The 20,905-nt window shown below is 42.7% G+C and overlaps 1 protein-coding gene across 2 annotated transcripts in view; it reads left to right on the plus strand.

Annotated features, from left to right (window-relative positions):
- Positions 1–8,624: 8,624 nt before the first annotated feature.
- Positions 8,625–20,905, plus strand: part of ARL15 (ADP ribosylation factor like GTPase 15) — a 431,830-nt gene continuing 419,549 nt past the window's right edge. The window contains exon 1 of one of the 2 annotated variants that reach the window (XM_014344906.4): positions 8,625–8,820. In XM_014344906.4, the coding sequence (XP_014200392.1) occupies positions 8,773–8,820 (48 nt within the window). In that variant the 5' untranslated portion in view covers positions 8,625–8,772. The remainder of the gene's footprint in view (positions 8,821–20,905) is intronic. The other variant, XM_034960100.3, reaches the window with a different exon arrangement.

The following is a 20,905-nucleotide window of genomic DNA, read 5'->3' on the forward strand; positions in this document are numbered from 1 at the left end:
TGTTTCTATACAGTGTGCTCTGTGATTTCAAACGTTATTGTTTGTTTTAAATCTATAAGTTAAGTTGGGGAGAATTCACATCGCTACAGTCTTTCCATCCATGAACATCATATCTCTGTATTTTTCTAGGTTTTTAACTTCTCTCAAAATCTTAAAGTTATAACAATTATTCTTAGGTGCTTTTAAAGTTTCTACTTTAAAGGTCATTTAAAAAAATGTATTCAAAAACACATTTCCTAACTTTGTTGCTAAGTAACTAGAAATACAATTCATTTTATATGATTTTTAAGGAGTAACAGATTTAATTTTAACTTTAATAATTGATAGGCAGATTTGTGTTTTACATACACAACCACAATCTGCCGATGAATTGTTTCTTTCTCTCCATTCTTTATATTTTTTCTCTGGTTATGCTGTCTGGGTTCTCCAGTATAATGTAGAATAGAAGCTGTGATAGCTGACACCGTTGTCTTGTTTCTGACCTTAAAGCACACTTAAAGTTTCACAAATGAATATGTTTGCTTTAAGTTTTTTGTAGATACCCTTCATCAATCGGAATAAATTCCCTTTTACTCTTAGATCGCCAACCATGAATGGTGTTATGGACTGAATAATGTCTCCCCCAAATTTATATGTTGAAGCCTTAACATCCAGTACCTTAGAATGTGACCAAATTTGGAGACAGATCCTTTAAAGAGGTAGTTAAAATGAGGCTGTTAGAGTAGGCCCTAATCCAATAATCCTAGGGTCCTAAAAAGAGGCAATTTGGACATACAGAGAGACACCAGGGGTACACAACTACAGAGAAAAGACAGAGCGAGGAGGCGCCCATCTGCAAGCCAAGGAGAGAGGCTTCGGAGAAACCAAACCCGATGAAACCTTGTTCTCGGACTTCTAGCCTCCAGAACTGTGAGAAAATAAATTTCTGTTGTTTAAACCACCCAGTGGATGGTATTTTGTTACGGCAGCTCTAAAAAACAAATACCAATAGAGATTTAATTTCTAATGGTTTCTTTTTTATATATGTTGAGGTGATTCTGATTTTTCTTCCTTAATCTGATAATGTGGAGAGTTAACTGATTTTCCAATGTTAAGAACATCTGGCATTCCTAGGATAAGCCTGGCTTAGTCACAATGTGGTTTTTTTTTCCTACTTTTCTTGGATGTTTTGCAATATTTTTCCATCTGTGTTTGTGAGTGAGACTGATATATAATTATTGATGTCCTTGATCAGGTATCAAGATTATTATAGTTGTTTGAGATGACCTGGCAAGCACTCCCTCCTTCTGTACCCTGGAATAGTTTCAAGTTGGGACATTTTGTTTAGGGAATGTTTGGTAGAACTTGGTAAACTTGTCTGGCACGGTGCTTCCACATGATGGCTTTTAAATAGCTGTTTATTTAATTTCCCGCCTCAGAGAACCAGGTGGTGCTTATTGCTGAGCTGATGAGAGTTCTGCAGCAGGAATCAGCTTGTTTCTTGCTGGCTTCCGCCGCCTCTTGAACTTAACCTTCAGCTTTCTCTGTTCCGCTACGTCAGTTGCCACTTCTGTATCCACTGTTTTCCTAAATGGTTGACCTCTTATATGCTGGAGTCTCTCCTTTAATTCTCTGTCTTGGTGGATCTCTTTTATTCCTTTACTGGCCTGTGGGGGTGAGGGTGGGGGAGATAAGCAAGTATATTTAATATGTCATGTTTAAGTGGAAGACCTCCATTCATATTTTTACTGCATACCTTCATTGTTCAATACAGTATCCACTACCTGCATTTCTAGTTCTCAATAGCCATGTGTAGCTAATGGCTACCATACTGGGCAGTACAAGTATAGGCCATTTCCATCATTATAGAAAGTTTTATTGGACTGTATCACTTAGCACAACCCAGAGATGCCATCCACAACTACCTGTCTAGAGTATGCTTCCCTGTTACTCGCCAGCACATCTCTTTAATTCTGTATAGCACTTATCACTAGCTGATATCTTTCCTGTCTCCAATCACTAGAGACTAAGCTTTATGTGAGCAGGGATAATATTTCTCTAGCATCCCTAATATATAGTAGGTGTTAAATAGGTATGTAGAATGCATGAATCCATATTAGCCTGCCCAGAGTACCTACATGCCTGTCTTTCTCAATTTAAACAGCATAGAGTCAGAATCTCAAGTCTGGATGAGATAGGAAGCATTATTATCTAGATGGCATATGATAGCCACTTTTTTCATTGGCTTTATTTTATAGTTTCTTGTTTCTGAGTTTCTCATTTCCTTGCAAGCTGCTTTGAATCAATCGCCAGCTTGGATTAAGGCTTCCTTGTATGTAAGCCTTGAAAGAAGAGATCAAAATTATAAATCAGGAACATTCAAGATGTTTCCAACTTTCAGTGGAATACCTACAAGAAAGCAATTTGAACAGTTTCTATATTATCCCAATAGGTGATGATCTCATAAGAAGCAGGCAAGAAAGCAAATGCCCAAACACTTTTTTGGGATTTGCTTCCCTCTGTAGTTGGCACATCTTTATGCCAGTCTTAGGGACCAGAATGAGGGAGCAATTACACTGGATGGAGCTGCAAATCAACTTCCACCAACACCACATGGGGAGTTGGGAAGCAATAATCTGCAGAGAAGCTCCTAGGTGAACCCTGATTTGCACCAGTTAGACTTCCCCAAACTAAACTGTCTATACCTCCTATACCTTGGGCTCAAACACTCATCTTCTTTTAAGTATGTAATGCCTCATCCCCAATTTGTTGCTATTGATTCTTTATATGCTGTTTTCCCATCTGGAAAGTTCCCCTCACAAATCCTCCAAGATAAATTTTTTCTTTCTTGGAGAGTTCTATTAGAACTCCAGAAACTTTGGCAAACCCTCACTGAGTTCTCATCCCTTAAACACTTTAGTAACTCCTCTGGCACCAGGTTGACTGTGTGCACGTTTGTATCGGGAAGGGCTTTGTCTATTCGCCTTTCTTTGTCCTGTTATTTCTAATAAGCGGAAGTTTCTCCGTGGTAGACTCTAGGCCTGCTTTATTTTCTTGTCACACTGATCCCAAGATCTTGTCACTTCCATAGTAGTATAGGGAAAAAATAGATATTCCAGGGTTATGGAAGGAAAGTCCTTAGCTCTGTTACTTAATGTGTGATCTTGGGAAGGGTATTTTATCTGTGATTTTTGCTGTGAGATTTCAGCATGGTGATCATGAGGCCTAATGGATTTGTTGATTTTTCTCCTTCACTTGGAGCTGACCGTGTCAGGAAGTATTAACAAGTATGCTCAGGCAGTGACACATTGACACAATGAGGTTGGCTGTAAATAGTGAGGTCTATGCTCTAAGCAACCAATCAATCTTTAATGGTGCCAGGGCTACATGCAAGGTGTCAAGCCAGGCTGTTGAGGGAGATTCAGACACACGTGTGTGGCAGAAAAGGAGATTCACAATTCAAGAAAGGACTTGCTGCCCAATTGCAATGAGTGTGATTCACTAATGGCCTCCATCTATCTATTAACTCTTTTAGCTCTTCTAACACCTTTATTTTAGTTCCATAAGGCTCATAAATGGCTTGCAGAATAGGAAATTAATACAATCAGCAATGTAGAAATGTATCTAAGAGATTAAATGAACTTGCTGGGGTTGGTATTGAGAGGGATTTACATAGCTTCTTAATATTTGGTGCTTGAATGATGGTTGCTTGTGAGATCTAGTTATCTTTCCCTCGTGTATTTACCATTTTCAGTGGATGTCTTATCTTGCTTTAAAACCCCAAGACCCAGCAAAGCCCTTTTTGGAAAAGGTGAGTGACCCTTAATCATGGTAGGGATTAGTTGAACTCTATCGCCTGGCTGAGTAAACAGGAGCCTGGAAGGAACAGGTGACCTTTCCAAGCTCATCTAGTTAAGTAGTTACAAATCTTCATCTTGACTGCCAGGACTGACCTTTGAAAAATAGACATATAAGGCCTTAAGATCTACCTGCAGGAGAGAAAACAGGTTTAAACTGACATGGAGATATTTTAGATTAAAAACTTCAGAGTTAGCTATTTCAGTGAGGGTTTCCTCTAGTTTGAGTTGCAAGTAGGTCACCATGCTAAGAGCAGAAAACCCTATTCTAATTCCAACCTCTGACCTCATTCAATAATCATTGGCTTGATTCCATTTATGAATCAAGCTCTGTTAGCGGCTTCATGTGGGGACACCCTGTTCTGATGAAGTTCATCTTCTGGGACACAGTGATACTTCATTTAGGTTTAGGAAGCAGAGAAGAGGACTGGGGTAAATCAGAGGTGGGTGTCAAGGTATCCACTGGAGAGAAAGGGAAAAAGGACTCAGAAGAGAATTTTAAAGTCACAGGAGTTATTGGATGTGGTAAGTGAGAAAAAGTGCCTGATGACCTCTGCAGAGCTGACCACTTTTTCTGAAAAAGAAGTGTCCATGATTTAAGAGTCATTATAATGAAAGATACCATCTTTCAGCTATTAAGGAATAATATTAAGGCAAAGATGGGATAAGATAATCATTCCCTACTTTGGAGTTGGGGGGTACAAGGAAGAAAACTACATAAGCTAGGTCAAAACTGAGTACTAAAAGTGCTCGGCTGGGCGTGATAGCTCACGCCTGTAATCCCAGCACTTTGGGAGGCTGAGGCAGGCGGATCACAAGGTCAGGAGATCAAGACCATCCTGGCCAACACGGTGAAACCCCGTCTCTACTAAAAAAAGATACAAAAATTAGCTGGGTGTGGTCACGTGTGCCTGTAGTCCCAGCTACTCAGGAGGCTGAGGGAGGAGAATCACTTGAACCTGGGAGGCAGAAGTTGCAGTGAGCCAAGATTGTGCCACTGCACTCCAGCCTGGCAACAGAGCGAGACTCCATCTCAAAAAACAAAAAAAAAAAGAAAAGAAGTGCTCATACTCTTTGTACCAGTAATTCTATTACTAGAAATTATTCTTAGGATAATAAGATGTGGATAGTTTTATAAGCAAACATTCACTGTAATATTTATAATAGTAGTAACTAATAAAGGATTTGTTAACACAGTAGTACATTTTTACAATAGTTTTATGTATCCATTAAAGATTTATGAAAAGTTTCAGTGAGATAGTGTATGCAGATACAAAACTAGTGAAGGCAGTATTCTCCTTGGAAACAACAAAAGAATAGCTGGAAATAACCACTAATATGTTGATTTTTCTGGAAAGTTGGGAGACCAAGTTGCAAAAATGCATTTCTGTTTTCACTCCTTGCAAGTGACAGTTTAACAAAAAATTTTCCTCCAAATTTGGCTAGCCAGCAGCCTTTATGGAATTTTAGAGTATGGACTGTCAAAATAATTTCTCTTTGCTTTTGACAAGCAACAGTGATGGCCTCTGTATTAGTCTGTTTTCACGCTGTTGATAAAGACATACCTGAGCCTGGGCAATTTAGAAAAGAAAGAGGTTTAATGGACTTACAGTTCCACATGGCTGGGGACGCCTCACGATCATGGCAGAAGGTGAAGCAGGAGCAAAGACACATGTCTTACATGGCGGCAGGCAAGAGAGAATGAGAGCTTGTGCAGGGAAATTCCTCCTAATAAAACCATCAGATCTCATGAGACTTACCACTATCATGAGGACAGCACGGGAAAGACTCCTCCCCATGACTCAACTTCCTCCCACCGGGTCCCTCCCACAACACGTGGGAATTCAAGATGAGATTTGGGTGGGGTCACAGCCAAACCGTATCAGCCTCTTTCCTCAAAACCTATGCAGTAATGCAATTGCCTCATGAGTTTACATGTTTCTTCTGCATCTGGAAGAGGGTCATTCTTTTTACTGACAGCAAGGGCAGAACTAGGTTAATGAGATCATGTCTTGTTCTGGATTGCAGTCTGTTGCTTGGCATACAGTATGGTAGGTTGATTAAATGCATTCTAACTTCTCTACACTCTTTTAAAAAGCATGTATTGAGGTGATTACCTCAATAGGTGCTACCAACCCTATCAGCTATGACTGCAGCTTCATGTAGTGGGTAGTGTATTATCTGTTCATACCAATTCAGTCAAGTTAGCCTCTTTCCTCTGTAGGGGCGGACTCACTGACATCTCAGAAAACATCTAATTGAAAAAATGTGCTCCATATGGAGTTCAAAATCTACAGGTTGTTGTTGTTGTTTTATAAGGACTCTTTCCTAAAATGCAGATGTGATTTTTTAAATACATTACACTGACTACAAGATTTTCATTGATGCCAGTCATAATGAATGTGCAAATTGTGTGGAATAAAGTGAATATTATGGTGCAGTCTTTGGAACTTTTCCTTGAACATATTCTTTCATCTCCCTGCTTTGGCCCCATATACTAATTCTTAGAGGCAGCAAGAACCATATTGACCCTAATGACCTGTTCAGGACTATCTTTCCCTAAGCTTAACTTTTAAAGGAAAGGCAGAAGCCACCTGCTCCTGAGTGGCTATCCTCCTCCGCATAGGCCTCTCGAAAGCCTGACTGGGCAGTAGCCCACACATCATTTATCACGAAGACAATGGTCCATAAGGTGTCTCTTTGCTAACTCAAGCCCTTTATCTTATTTTAAATATGCTTATTCACGAAGAAAAGCAAAACAAACAAAAAATGTTCCATGACTATTTCTGCTCATTGAGAGGTTTTGTTTTCCAAATTAGTTTTAAACAAATTGTGCTAAAGAGTGTATGTTTATGGACGTCCATCTCCTCCAAAATCAAGGTGAAAATCTCTTCTAAACCTACATGTGTTTGAATTAACAGAATGCCAAGGAAAATCAAAATTGGATCTAATAGCCCTTTGGGAGGCCGAGGTGGGCGGATTGCTTGAGTCCAGGAGTTAGAAACAGGCCTGGGCAACATAGTGAGACCTTGTCTTTACCCCCAAAATACAAAAAATTAGACGAGCGTAGTCATGCGTGCACACCTGTGGTCCCAGCGATTCTGCAGGCTGAGGTGGGAGGTTGCTTGAGCCGGGGAGGCGGAGGTTGCAGTGAGCCGAGATCGCGCCACTGCACTCCAGCCTGGGCGACAGAGAGAATACCTGTCTCAAAAAAACAAAAACAACTTCCCCAACCCCCCCCACCCCCGCCCCCGCCCCCCGCCCCCCGCCCCCCGCCCCCCGCCCCCCGCCCCCCGCCCCCCGCCCAAACCCTCACAACTTTCTGGCTGTAGGAATTCTCGTTTTGCAGCTGAGGAAACAGGTTTGGAAATTAGACTGCATACCTAAAATCACTTGGCTCATCAACCTACAGCTCCCTCTAGGGGGCTGCCTCGCCCTTATTGGTTATGTGCACATTTGGGGTGAATTCCACGGTTATCTAACAGAACTGTTTTGATAGTCCCAGGTAAACTTACGGTACGGAAATTTGTTTCTTGAGGATACAGAAAAGTGTCAAGTTAGGGGGAAAGTAAAAATTCAACTCCTAAAACATCACGTGTAGAGTCAGGCAGTCACTTCATAAAGAGTTCAGTTGATGAAGTTTCACTCTTGAAACTTTACTGTATGTATGCAAGCCCTAACTATTCATACAGGTGAGAGCATCCACCTTATCTTCCATTCTCCCTAAGCCCTGAGGGTGGGGATGGGGGGGCACTCCAATCACCTGAGCCTAAGAACATAGCCTAAGAACATGTGTCTGGCATGGTCTGGTTATTTATAGCCTAAAAAAAAAAAAAAAAAGCCAGCTTCTTGTCCGATTCAGGCTTTCCCTCCCCAACCCCACTAGCTTAATGCGATATTGACATTACCAGGAAATGCATAAGTCCCAAATGCATCTGCTTATAGATGTTTTTACCTCTTGAAATAATACCGGGTCACAAATACTGTTGTGTTTTTTGCAGAGAGCTTCTACTGCTCATTTAATTCAGGGGCGCTGGATTTGTGCTGAGCGTAATTTGACTCCAAGCATGCAAACTGATCAACTTCTTCCCATGTGTTTGGGGAGTACAAGTGACTACTGCGACCCCTCAAATGTTTTTCTTTTCCTTTTCACGTGGAGGAAAGCGAATTCTCCGAAGACTGTTCGGCGTTCTACGCAGGGGTTGGAAGGGGGGTTCCTGAGTCACCTCTGGCTGCGCGGGGGGCCTGTGTGTACCCTCAGGGACACCAGGCTGGAATCGTCCACCTTACTTTCAAATGATAAAAGTGCGGAGGGTCTTTCTGCCCCTAAGTCGCGTACAGGATTGCCTGTTTACGGAGTACACTTTCACACACTTCTTTCCCGGTGTTGCAGTCTCGTGGCGGCAGAGCCTTTAGGAAGGCTCTGGGGGTAGACAAGATCAGTGGCGACCACGCCTCCCACGTTACAGCGCTCGCTTCCTACTGGGGGTTGGCGGGGACTCCAAGGCTCTCCAGCCCGGGAACACGGAGTTCGGCTCCGTTGTACCCAGCTGGAAAGCTGTGTAAACACAAAACTCGGGCGGCGACAGCACCAGCCGATTTTCCGCTCTCTTGGCTCTTTCTTCCGCTTGCACCGCCCCCACCCCGGCTCCTCCGCTCAGCACACAGGAACCCGCACCCCCCACCACTCCCGCGTTTCTCTCCTGCTACCGGCTGGGGCCTGCCTTTTATAGGCGCCGCAGCCAATGAGCGCGCTTCTTTCCTTCTGCCCGCCCGCCTGGCCAATCGCCGCGCCCCTTGTGTAATCTCCGGCTAGTCGGCTGCTTTCGGCTATTTTCGCTGTTGCTGGCTTTTTCAGGAGCTGCTCGCTCGCAGCCAGAGACGCTGCTTTTTTTTTTCCGGGTTCGGAGCCGTTCCGGATGCTTTAGGCTGCCGGATGTCTGATCTCCGGATAACTGAGGCGTTTCTGTACATGGATTATCTGGTAGGTGCAGGGCTGGGGCGGCATGTCGCCTCTCGGATCTCGGCGTGCCCGATGGCCCCCTGCCTTGAGGAGCAGCCTTTTTGCTTTCTTTCTTTGGGATAGGATGCCTCTGGGGTTCTTTCTCCCGCAGTCGGCTCGTAAGCCTTTCCCTGGACTCGGAGGGGCAGCCTCCAGGGCGGTGGGTGGTGGAGCTGACAGGTAAAGGTGCGGCCTGGGCCAGCACGGCTGCAGGGCGAGGGTCGCGCTGGGGCTGCTTGAGAGATGGGGCGGCCGCGGCGGCGCGTCCCCTGCCCGCGATCGGCTTCCTGGCTTCCCTCTGCGCTCTCCGCAGAGGACTTTCTTTCCGGGGGAGCAGGAGTTTTCCGCTCTCCCTGGAGCAGAACTCCAGGTGCTATTAAAGAGCCATAACCAGAATGGCTCACTAAGTGCCCAGCAGCCCTGGTCATTTGATTGTTATTAAATCTCTAAAGCTATGACCTCGGTCGTGGCGGGGTTTTAAAAGCACATTACCATAAAGCAGACGGGTCTAAACTACCTCGCAGGCTGGCACGAACAGGACTGAGTAGGGACAGGTATAGCCCCACCATTCCGGTCTTGGGTGCGTGCCGCGGTTCCACTGTGCACGGATTGGAACCCGGCTGTTTAGGCCAGGCTTGTGCTGAGAAGTTTAGGTGGGAAAAGTGTCAGCACAGTGCTGGGACCGAACATCATTTTAAAAATGGACTTCTATGTGTGTCTTTGTGGAATTATGCGAGCACCATGTTTTGTTCCAGAAATTATATTTCCCCAGAGTTGCTTGTTTGCGTTTAAGGGGATCCTCATTTACAGAGACTTGTGTTCGATCCTATACGATTATTGTGTTTACCATGTTGGGCAGAACCGCTATTGCCATCCAGAGTTGAAGTAGACGGTTAGAAACATTGACCCTCCTGTCATCTTGTTGGACACATGCACTCGGTTTTCGACTGCAGATTGGCCTGGCAGAGATTTGCCAGTGCCTTCTAGGAATTACACTTAAGGCTGTACTGAGAAAATCTGTGCGTGCTTTGATGGCCAAGAAACGCCGGACCGGCTTTGTGCTGTCATCTGTGTATTTGGGCTTATGTTAGTGTACATAAAGAAAATGTTTCTCCTAATGCTTCAGAGCTTGATGGTCTTGTGGGAAAGGATGGTGACTACAGTTAATGCATGGCCTTGTGAATGGAGCTGGATCTAAAATTCTGAGTTCAAGTTCTGTTTTGTTGTTCATTTGTTGATGGCAGTAACTTCCTTTATCTTTGTGATAAAGGGATATTATTCACTCAGTACTGTAGCTGGTTAAGGGGATTATCTGATTATGAACATTCTTCACAATACAAGGTGCCCTGTAAGTTAAGAGAGCTGCCAAAGTGTCCAGAAGATTATTTTCTAAGTTAAATAACTGATTTAATTTGTAATTTATCTTATAAAATACAATACATGGTTTTTGTCTTGCAGTCTGCCTAAATTAAAGCGAAAGTTTGTTGGGATAATTACCAAGTAGGAAAGGGTGACATTGCCTGTACTACTAAAAGCTAATTTTGAATACTTAAATAGTTCTTAAAAAAGAAAATCAGGTGGTTCTGACATTTTATTATTTTCTTTATTTACCGGATGTGTTTTAAATTTATAAATTGCATCACAAAGCTGTCTTTGAGGTGCCAAACCTATCAAAATGCTTAGTGAAAACAAAATTGATAACTCTGATAACTCTGGTTACCTTAAAAGCAGATTAATTTATTTGCCAATTTACTAACAGCTTTGTGTCAAAATCAACAGGTCACAAATTTGACTTGGCCTTTTTGTTTTACCTGGGCTCAAGTTTACCCTAAAAGCAGATTAATTTCTTTGCCAATTTACTAACAGCTTTGTGTCAAAATCAGCAGGCCCCAAATTTGACTTGGCTTTTTAAAAAGCTTTACTTGCCATACATCTTAGTTTTACTTTTATATTTTTTAAAAAATCATTATTTTGCCACTTTATCCATCTAAAATTCACAAGTGCAGTGACCAACCCCATAAAAGCCAGTGGCTACTCTTTGGAGGTGAGAAAAGAAATCTTAAAGGAAACAGTTTAGTTTTTGTGAGTGTGCCAAGTGTCCCCTGTGAAAAGATTTCAGAAAATTCTTTAGCATTAAACTGGATGGAAACAAACAGAAAAACCATCTCAAAACAAAAAACTAGCCCTCCCGAGGTAGCCTTTTTGTGTTCACCTTTTGCTTGTCGACTTTCAGAGAAAATGATGTGCCACACATTATTTTTCTCTTCCTGTCTTTCGGATTGACTTGCTTGCTTATGCATACTCTGTGTGGCGTTTATTAAAAGCCCTATTTCTGAGGAATAGAAATCAATTTATTTGCATCTGGTATCTTATTTTATTTTTAAAAAATTCCTGAGTTCTTTTATTACCTTGCAGGGAAAAAAAAAAAATACTCCTTTCATTCCAAGTTTGACTCCAGATTTTGCTGAATGGATTAGAGTAAGTTCCCTTTCCATGCACTGACAAGATTGATGGTGTGTGTCATTTCTTTTTAATCAGTATTTGACTTTCTTGTGTTGTTCCTGTTGGAAACTGGAAGAGAGAGCTGTGTGTGTGTATGTATGTATTGTTCATTGTTCTTTGGGCTGGATGTCATCACTTAACCTTTTTATTTGGAGGAGAGTGGAAAGGAAGAAGGGAGAGAAAGGTGGAGGTGCTATTTTGTCTTAACAGGATTCATCCTTTTAATAAGATTGAGATATTAAACCAGATGAAGAAGCTCTACTGATCTTCGGGTCGCTGTTGATTTCTTAAAACAAATGTTCTCAGAAGTGACAGTCAAGGTGAGGGACAGGGATAGTACTTTAATATTTAAGACAGGGTTTTATTGATTTCAGTTGAGGGAAAGAATAGAAATTTGCTAATCCTAATCAATTAGATGTATCACCTGGTGCGGTGCCTGACTTGGTTTCTGGCGTGTATTAATAGTTAGGGCCCGATATTTTATTTGTTGAATCAGATGAATATGAAATGGAAAGGAAAATTCTGCTTTTTTTCACCAGTTTTTAAACTGAGACAAGATAAAATCTGTTTGGATTAGGTGTTTTGTTCAGGGGAATGCAGAATGTATCCTTTACTCTTAACTTGAAGATGATCAAGATATAATCCTTTTAGCCAGGGTGGCAATTTAAACATAAAAATCTCTGTTTTCCAGTTGATGAGTGAATCTTCCTAGAAGGGCACACAACTTTTCCCCTTTCCATGATGGGGTTTAAAGGCCATGTTTACATCTGCCAAGTCTCTGGGTAAACATTTAGCTGCTGTCCCAACAGGCAGTACCAGCATCTTACTCTTTCTTCTCATAGGTAGAACTAGTAACACAATGTGCAGAGCTTTTTGGATAAGGTAGGAGAAAATAGTCAGGTTAAAATGAAAGACAAAAACACATTTCTCGAGTTTTCCTGGGAGGTTGGACAAGATCAACTTCCAGATTCCTTTCAGTTCAAAATTTTCTGTCTTGACTCATGTGATGATTGATCTGGAATTAACCTTTTTTCCTTCTGCGCCATCAAAACAACAGTGGTAGAATTGGTTGTACTCTGTGTAATACCTATGATGATTAAATGAGATAGTGGAGGGAAAGCCATTTGTAAACAGTACGTTGCTTTTCAAATATAAAATGTTAACGTATTGTGTGGCTGGGCGAGGTGGCTCACGCCCGTAATCCCAGGACTTTGGGAGGGCGAGACAGGCGGATCACTTGAGGTCAGGAGTTTGAGATCAGCCTGGCTGACATGGAGAAACCCCATCTCCACTTAAAATAGAAAAATTAGCTGGGTGTCGTGGCGCATACCTGTAATCTCAGCTACTTGGGAGGCTGAGGCAGGAGAATCGCTTGAACCCAGGAGGCAGAGGTTGCAGTGAGATCGCACAACTGCACTCCAGCCTGGGCGACAGAGTGAGACTCCGTCTCAAGACAAAAAAAAAAAAAAAAGTTAACGTATTGTGATTATGTTGCTGATGTTACTTTTATACCTGCTGTAGAATGACTGTTACTGCTTAGTGGTATTGACATACCTTTTAAACTAGTCTCAATTTATGGAAATACTGGGAGTTGTAATCAACAAGCAGGAAGTCACAAGACTCTTTTAAGAATCTTTTAAAAGCTACGAAAATAAAACCCATTTGAATAATTTATCTATTCAACAAATATTTATGGAGCCCCTACTTTGTGCATGGCCCTGAAAGTCATGCGGGATGAACCCTCAGCTGTAATATCCTCCTTGACTGCAGGACTGGCAGTCGTGTGGCTCTAGAGGAACCTGTGGCAGGACAGGTTAAGTAAGGCACATAGGGGAGGGGGTAGCTTCTGATGTGCTTCTTTGCTTTCTAGTACATTTCTCTCATTTTGTGTGTTTTATTGTGAACTAAAATATAAACTTAGACTTGAAAATGTGACAAGTAAAAATGGTTGATTAGTCTTGGATGCTAATTGTCAATTAATATTCATTGCATTTGTTTATAGTAGCCTCCACCCTCCCATCCACAGTTTTACTTTTCAAGGTTTCAGTTAACCATGGTCCACCGAGGTCTCAAAATAAGTGAGTAAAGTACAATAAGATATTTTAAGAGAGAGAGAGACCACATTCATATAACTTTTATTACCGTATATTGTTATCATTGTTCACTTTTATTATTAGTTATTATTAATCACTTACTATGCCTAATTTACACATTAAACTCTATCATAGGTGTGTGTGTATAGGAAAAAACATAGTGTGCTCTGTGCTATGTTAGTTAGTTCTATGATAGCTCAGTACTATCTGTGGTTTTAGGTATCCACTGGGACTTGGAATATATCCCCCATGGATGAGGGGAAACTACTGTACCGTGTTGGGGATTTTTTTTTTTTTTTTTTGTGACAGAGTTTTGCTCTTGTCATGCAGGCTGGAGTGCAATGGGGTGATTCTCCTGTCTCAGCCTCCTAAGTAGCTGGGATTACAGGTGCCCACCACCATGCCCAGCTGATTTTTGTATGTTTAGTAGAGACGGGGTTTCACCATGTTGGCCAGGCTGGTCTCAAACTCCTGACCTCAGGTGATCCACCTGCCTCGATCTCCCAAAGTGCTGGGATTACAGGAGTGAGCCACCGTGCCCTGCCAGTGTTTGGGATTTAATAAGATTAGATTTGATAGGTTAGTTTAATAAGATTTCTTTGTATAGACTGGTGGACTTGACCTATTTAGTTTCTTGGTTATAGGCTGTATCTGCCATCATAAAAATGTATGTGTCAGTGGGGAAGATGTGGTGAGAGAATTGGGTTGATCATCACAAATCTGTCACCATTTGCAGGATAAAAACCAGCTAACTAACCAACAATAGAAACCCATGATGTGCTACAAAGGGTAGAGCCCACAGGCACTATGAAATTGTAAAGGATCCTACTTGAAAAGAGGAGTGAAGGTACATTTGTGATTTCATATTATGTTCAGTTATCTGTGAACTGAACTTCTTTATTGATAAAAAAAAAGTAGATTGTTTCGTTGTTTTTAACCCTGAATATCTATGAACATTGTAAGTTGTATTTATTGTGACTAACTTTAAAGTGATAATGTAGGTCACTTTTTAGTCTAAATGTCGAGTGGATTAGGCAGTCATATTAAATATTCCTTTCTTAATAATTTATAAGATAAAAATTATCTGAGCACAATAAACAGATCTACCATATATGGAGTTCATATAGCAAAAATGTTTTGAGCAAATCCATACCATTAGGTAGGAACTTTTCTACAAAGGTGTTAAGTCTGGTTCCCAAACTTCTGTGGTTCCAGTCTAACAGTATGAGCCCTAGGAGAGGACACATAGGGACCTTGATTCATGCCCTCTAGGGGCTTGCATTCTGAAAGATGCCAAAGCCACATGCTTGTTGGCATGTGGGCAGTGCTCAGGTCGGGGGTGAGAGGAGATAAGTGTATGAGTTATAATCAGGAGGGCAAAATCAGTTAACATTTATTGAACACTTACTCTGTGCCAGTGTTCTAAGTGCTTTGCATGTGTAATAGCATTAAACTGAGGCTCAGGGAGGTTGTGTAATTTCCTCAAGTTCACACAGCTAGCAAGTAGTTGAACTGCGCTTGTGGCCCCAGGGCCCTCCCTCTTCATTGCCTTCCACCTACAAGTAGTTCCCTTGTGCTAGGCAGAGGCTCAGGCAGCTTGGTGTTAAGGCAGTTGGGATGCACTCAAAATTTTTAGTATATTGCTTCTTAAGTAAACAGGTACAGAAAAGTGGTCCTTGACCACTACTATGTTAAAGAAAGCAGTGGCCATGAGCAGGCAGGCTGATGCGCCCTTGTCCCCAAGGACTCTGGCAGGTGATTGTTACAGAGAAGGCTGGGTAGGAAGAGAACTATGTTGTGTGCTGGGAACTCCTGCCTTACAGTCTCCATACCCTGGTCATAGCCACTGAGGTGATCTTCAGCATCTAGTGTTCCACCAGGTGACCACATATAGATTTTCAGGCAACCTCCTTACTCAGCCCCCTAGTGTCACTTTTGGGGGCACATTCCTACCTGCCCCAAGCCCCAGTTTTGTTTTGTTTCGTTTTTCTTCCCTCCCTTCCCCTCCTCTCCCCTCCCCTCTCCTTCTTTTTCTTCTTTTTTTCCTCTCCTCCTCTTTCTTCTTTTTTTCCTCTCTTCTTCTTCTTTTTTGACAGGGTCTCACTCTGTCATCCAGGCTGGAGTGCAGTGGTGCGATCTCCTTACTCAGTCCCCTAGTGTCACTTTCAGGGGCACATTCCTACCTGCCCCAAGTCCCAGTTTGTTTGTTTGTTTCTTGCTTTTCTTGGTTGCTTGCTTGACAGGGTCTCACTCTGTCATCCAGGCTGGAGTGCAGTGGCTTGATCTCAGCTCACTGCAACCTCTGCCTCCCGGGTTCAAGCAATTATCCCACCTAAGCCTCCTGAGTAGCTGGGACTACAGGCGTATGGTTAGTTTTTGTATTTTTTGGTAGAGACAGGGTTTCACCATGTTGCCCAGGCTGGTCTCAATCTCCTGACCTCAAGTGATCCACCTACCTCAGCTTCCCAAAGTGCTAGGATCACAGGCGTGAGCCACCGTGCCCAGCCCCATTTCTTTTGAAGAGGTAGTGAGACTGTGCTATGTTCCTTTGCCACGCACTGCCTGGGAAGTCAGCTGTTCCCAATAGATACTAGGCCATAAGCAGCCTGTTGCTTATGGACTTCAGCTGGGCAAAATCTCCTGATGGTATTAACTTTATAAAAGGATTTATTTCTAAGGTAGACTAAAGAGAAGGAAAGCTTGTTAGGGAAGGTCTCATAACTATTGTAGGTGACAAGAAGTGGGAATTTCCTCTGATACTTCCCACAAATTAAATTATTGAGGGGCTTTTATTTTGGATCCTGCAGCCCCCTGTGTTATGTTGTGGCTCTCCCCTGTCATCTCCCCGAATGTCCCAATGTCCCAGGTGTTTGGATGAGTCTAAGAAGCCCAGTTCTGGTTGACCCTCATTTTCCGAGTGTCTGTAAAGTACCAAGTCACATCTACTTTTAGCAGGGCTGGCTTCCCAGCCATGCAACCGCTGGGTTCAGAAGAGCCCCATGCCTGGTTTACTGCTCTTTGGTCACCATCCTGAAAAAAAAAAAAAAAAAAAAAAAAAATCTTAATTTTAGAACAGGTGCTTTGCGTTTTCATTTTGCACTGGGCCGCACAATTTATAAGGCCAGTTCAGATTTCTAGCGCTAAATACATGGCTGGCATCTGAGTCTGTAACCTGCATCATTGCTGGTTCCCTGACCATCTTAATCACCATTTTATCACTGGAACCTAGTCTAGTGTCTGGTAAATACAGGACTGTGTACCATTTACAGTGCTGAGTGTTTTCCTTGGATCACCTAATTTAATCCTCCCAACAGTGCTGTTAACCACAAAGACATAGCAACTTAGAAAAGAGGAAACTTGAGACTCTGAAAGGTTGAGTGTTGCCCAGAATTGCATAACCAGTGGAGGGTCAGGGTCAGGATCAGTGTATGAGCTTGTCTGATTCTAAGCCCATGGCCATGAGCATTCTTCGGTGCTGCTTAACTATTATAATTAATAATTGTTGAGAGGATGAGTGAGAGAGACTGTGTGAACCATAGATAACAATTCTGGAAATTGAGGGGTCACTTGATTGTTTCTGTCACCTGGTTGCCTGTGAGAGGCCCTCTGGGAACTCAGTGACAGTGCAGCTCCCACTGGGGAAGTTGTGTGGGTTTGTGTTTGAGGCGGGAGTCTGCTCACTGATTTTGCTTTCATTGATTACCCACTCTCTCCTTCACTGTGCATAAAGGTAGGTGTTCTGCCCTTTGGCTCATAGAGCCAAGCACTCCTACATGATTTTGATAGTAGCTCACCATCTGAAAAGTTGCATTTGCAAGCCAATCTCATTTATCAAGTTCCTCTGTACCTAGATTTGCTGGGAACTGTTTTAACCTCTGGACTGCTGCTTTCAGAGTTGAGGACTTATCCCACTAATTATGTCCATGTCTCTCCAAGAGGGATTCCCTTGGGTTCTTTTTTCAACAGGAGAGCTGCTGCTCTGGCCTCTCTCTCTCTTTCTCTTGGGGAAGGGAATGACAATCTGGAGGCACTCCAGGACCACTGATTGAGGCATTGGAGGTCTATACCCGTTCCTAATCAGTATAGACATGGAGTCAGGAGCTAAACAGAAATATAATTCTTTCAGAGTTTTATTTCTAATTATGAATTATTTTAAGCATTCAGAAAAGTACAGAAAATAATATAACAGTCTTCTGTGTACCTGCCTTCCTGATTGAACATTTTGCCATTTTGACTTCAAAATTCTGGTGATCTTTAAATGAAACTAAAGACTCCTGTTCCCTGCACACTTCCTCCTCCACCCTTCTCAGTGGTGACCACTATCCCGAGGTTAGTGAGTAACAGTCTCATGCATGTTTTTGGCTTTTTATCATATATGCATGTGGGTGTAAACCATATATAGTATCATTGTGTGTGCTTTAAGAATTTTACCAAAATTGTAACATAATGCTCTATCTTTTTAAATTTGCTTTTTTCCCTAAAAAAAAATGTTGAGTGAATAAGACATTAGTTTGCCCTCAAGGTACTTATGCTCCTGTACAATGAAAAATAAACAATTACATTTTGGAGTAGCATAGTCTATCTGGAGGGAAATAAAGACGGCTAGAGTAGCACATGAAAGGCAACCTAACCTAGATTTCAGGGCCAAAGAGAACTTCCCAGAGGAGTCTTTTAACATCTGCAACATTAAAGCTGAGTAAAGTTGGCCCAGTGACAGGCAGGGCCAGAGCCAGGCAAAAGGAATAGCTGTGCGGAAATTTGGGGGTGAGTAACCCCATGACTTCAAGGGACTTCAGGGGTTCTGTGTTTTTGGAGCAGGGTTTGGAGCAGTGCTAGAAATGAAGCTGCAGAGCCCAGCTAGGGTCATGGAAACTCTGAAAGTTTGCCTGCAATGACATGGTCAGATCTGTCTGCAGTGCAGGGAAGGATTGGAAAGGGAGGGAAGACTGGAGCAAGACTAGTTAGGAAGAGGTCCTGATCCAGAAATGAGATGATGGTGTTCACAACCAGGAAGGGGCAGGAGGGATGCATAAATGTAGATGGATTTAACAACATTTAAGAATTGCCAGAATTTTGTAATTGGATGTGGAAGATGACAACAGAATAGATCTCAGGGATAATTCTTAGGTTTTTGGTTTGAGCATTGTTTTGGTTATCTGAGTAATGAACCACCTTAAAACAATAGTTTAACACAATAACAATGTATTGTACTCGTGAATCGGGGGTTGACTGGGTTCAACTAGGCAGTTATTGTTCAGGATCCCTCATGAAGTTGTAATCAGATGGAGGGTGGGGTCACCTCAAGGCTTCATACACATGCCTGGCATCTGAGCTGGGTACATTGCAACAGCTGGGTGCTGGACAAGGGTGGCTCCCTGGGGCATCTCTCTTCATGTGGTCTTTCTATGTGATGGCCTCAAGATAGCTGGACTTCTCATATTGAGGCTGAAGGCTTACAGAGCAAACCTACCAAGAGAAACTGGCAGAAACTGCCTGGTCTTTTCTACCCAATCCTCAACAGTGATTCAGTGTCACTTTTACTGTGTTCTTTTCATCAAGGCAGTAAAAAAGGCATTGCTAGGTTCAAGGGCAGAAGGGAGATATCTCTTGGTGGGAGGAAGGTTGAAGAATTTTTGGGCATGTTTTAAAACCGCTGTAGGTATTGAGGTGGGTAATGGGGTCATGCACTATGATCTGTAACCCTGAAGAAATAGCAGGTTTGGTGGGAAAGGGAGAAGTTTGACTTTAGAGTGACTGAGTTTGAACTGCTTGTGCAGTAATTCAACTTGAGATTTCACATAGGTAAATGGAAACTCAGAGGTGAGGTTTGGAGATGTAGTTAAAACTAATACCTAGGGCCAGGTGCGGTGGCTCACGCCTATAATCCCAGCACTTTGAGAGGCCGAGGTGTGTGTATCACGAGATCAGGAGATCCAGACCATCTGGCCAACATGATGAAACCCCATCTCTACTAAAATACAAAAAATTAGCCAGGCATAGTGGTGCACACCTATAGTCCCAGCTACTTGGGAGGCTGAGGCAGGAGAATCACTTGAACCCAGGAGGTGGAGATTGCAGTGAGCCGAGATTGCGCCACTGCATTCCAGCCTGGCGACAGAACGAGACTCCATCTCAAAAAACAAAACAAAACAAAACAAAAAAAGCTAATAGCTAACATTTATTGTTACATACTGTATACTATACTGTATTATTAATATTTTGCAGGAGGCACAGTGCTCAGTATTTTTTATATGCTATACATTTACTATTATCATTTTAGAGATTAGAAAACTGAAGCTTAGAGAAATTAAATGTTGTGCGTAAGACATGGTGGAGCCAGAATTTGAACCTAGGTCTGGCTAATGTTTGAGCTCACATTTGCAACCACTTAGATGGTAGCTGAAGCCATAGCCATGCATGTGGGTTCAGTTGTGTGGGAAAGGAAAAGACTTGAGGATGCCTATGGCCTCAGCCACTGCTGGCGTGTAGTATACATGCAGCTTTTATGGGATCACCAAAAGTAAAGGAACCAAAGAGGAGCTTGGCAGCCAGTCATGGTGGCTTGTGCCTGTAATCTCAGCACTTTTGGAGGCCAAGGCGGGAGGATCACTTGGGGCCAGGTGTTTGAGACTAGACTGGGCAACATAGTGAGACCCCTGTCTCTACAAAAAAATAAGATAGCCAAGCATGGTGGCATGCACCGGTGGCCCCAATTACCTGGGAGGCTGAGGCAGGAGGATCACCTGAGCCTGGGATGTTGAGTCTGCAATGAGCCGTGATTGTGCCACTGCACTCCAGCCTGGGTGACAGAACAAGACCTCATCTCAAAACAAAAAATGAAAAGGAAAAAAAAAAAACAAAAAACCAACAGCACCCAAAAAGAGGAGTCTGGGAGAAAGAGAACTGAGAGGTTGGAAGGAAACCTGGAGAGTGTGATGTCAAGCAGGCTGAGGATAGAGACTTTCCAGGAAAAAGTGGCCAATTTTGTTAAATGTTGACCAGAGATCATGGAAGATAATGACTGGAAAATGACCACTGAATTCGTGTCAGTGGTGACCTTGGCCAGAGGGCTGTCATGGGCCTTGTTGCAGTGCCGATTAGTGGAGGAGTGGGGAATGAGGAAATGATGCTGCTCCAATGAATGTTTTATGAGACATTCACCAGGAAAGAGAAGAGAAAGGGCTGGAACTGGAGGGGCAGGAAGGTTGGGGAGTGGCTTTCCTTAAATGGGACTAGAGATGGCGCAGTGCTGGTGAAGTAGAACGTGAGGTCATTTTGCCAAGTGTGACTGAAATGTGGTCAGGTAGCGGTTTTAACTGAGGAGGATTGAAGAAGCTGCAGTGAAGACAGAGGGCCGAGGATGACCAGAGACACAGAGGGTTGGTACTTGTGTCGTGCTGAAGTTGCAGACCGTCTTGGTACACATTTAGATGGTTGTGTGATTTCTTTTTTCTTTCCTTGTAGCCTTTGTA

The sequence above is a fragment of the Pan paniscus genome, chromosome 4 (genome assembly GCF_029289425.2).
Source record: "Pan paniscus chromosome 4, NHGRI_mPanPan1-v2.0_pri, whole genome shotgun sequence".
Classification (NCBI taxonomy): Eukaryota; Metazoa; Chordata; class Mammalia; order Primates; family Hominidae; genus Pan; species Pan paniscus.